Source organism: Pygoscelis adeliae, unplaced genomic scaffold (assembly GCF_000699105.1).
Source record: "Pygoscelis adeliae isolate BGI_AS28 unplaced genomic scaffold, ASM69910v1 C9895764, whole genome shotgun sequence".
Taxonomy (NCBI): Eukaryota; Metazoa; Chordata; class Aves; order Sphenisciformes; family Spheniscidae; genus Pygoscelis; species Pygoscelis adeliae.
In genome coordinates this window covers 1-214 of record NW_008809093.1, presented here as the reverse complement: position 1 = coordinate 214, position 214 = coordinate 1, and the positions used below count along the sequence as shown (strand labels likewise).

General features: G+C 67.8%; 1 protein-coding gene across 1 annotated transcript; it reads right to left on the bottom strand.

The window, feature by feature from the left end:
* Nucleotides 1–29: 29 nt before the first annotated feature.
* FXYD2 (FXYD domain containing ion transport regulator 2) lies at nucleotides 30–104 on the bottom strand (the record flags this gene model as incomplete). Its single annotated transcript, XM_009319920.1, has 1 exon — nucleotides 30–104. A coding segment is annotated over one exon (75 nt), but the record flags the coding sequence as incomplete, so codon positions are not given.
* Nucleotides 105–214: the final 110 nt, after the last annotated feature.

The window sequence follows — 214 nt, the reverse complement described above, 5'->3', positions numbered from 1 at the left end:
AGGGTGTCCGACCCATCCCAGGCACTTACTGAGGATGATGAGGAGCCCGACGACAAAAGCCACGACAGCGAAGATCAGCCCCCCGTTGCGGATGGTCTCATAGTCTGGGGAGGAGGAGACCCGAGCAGGCGTCAGCCTGGCCGAGGCGCGGGGCTGAGCCCACAGAGCAGAGCCCACGGGCAGGCGTGGGAGCAGGCTGCCTGTCCCGCCGCCC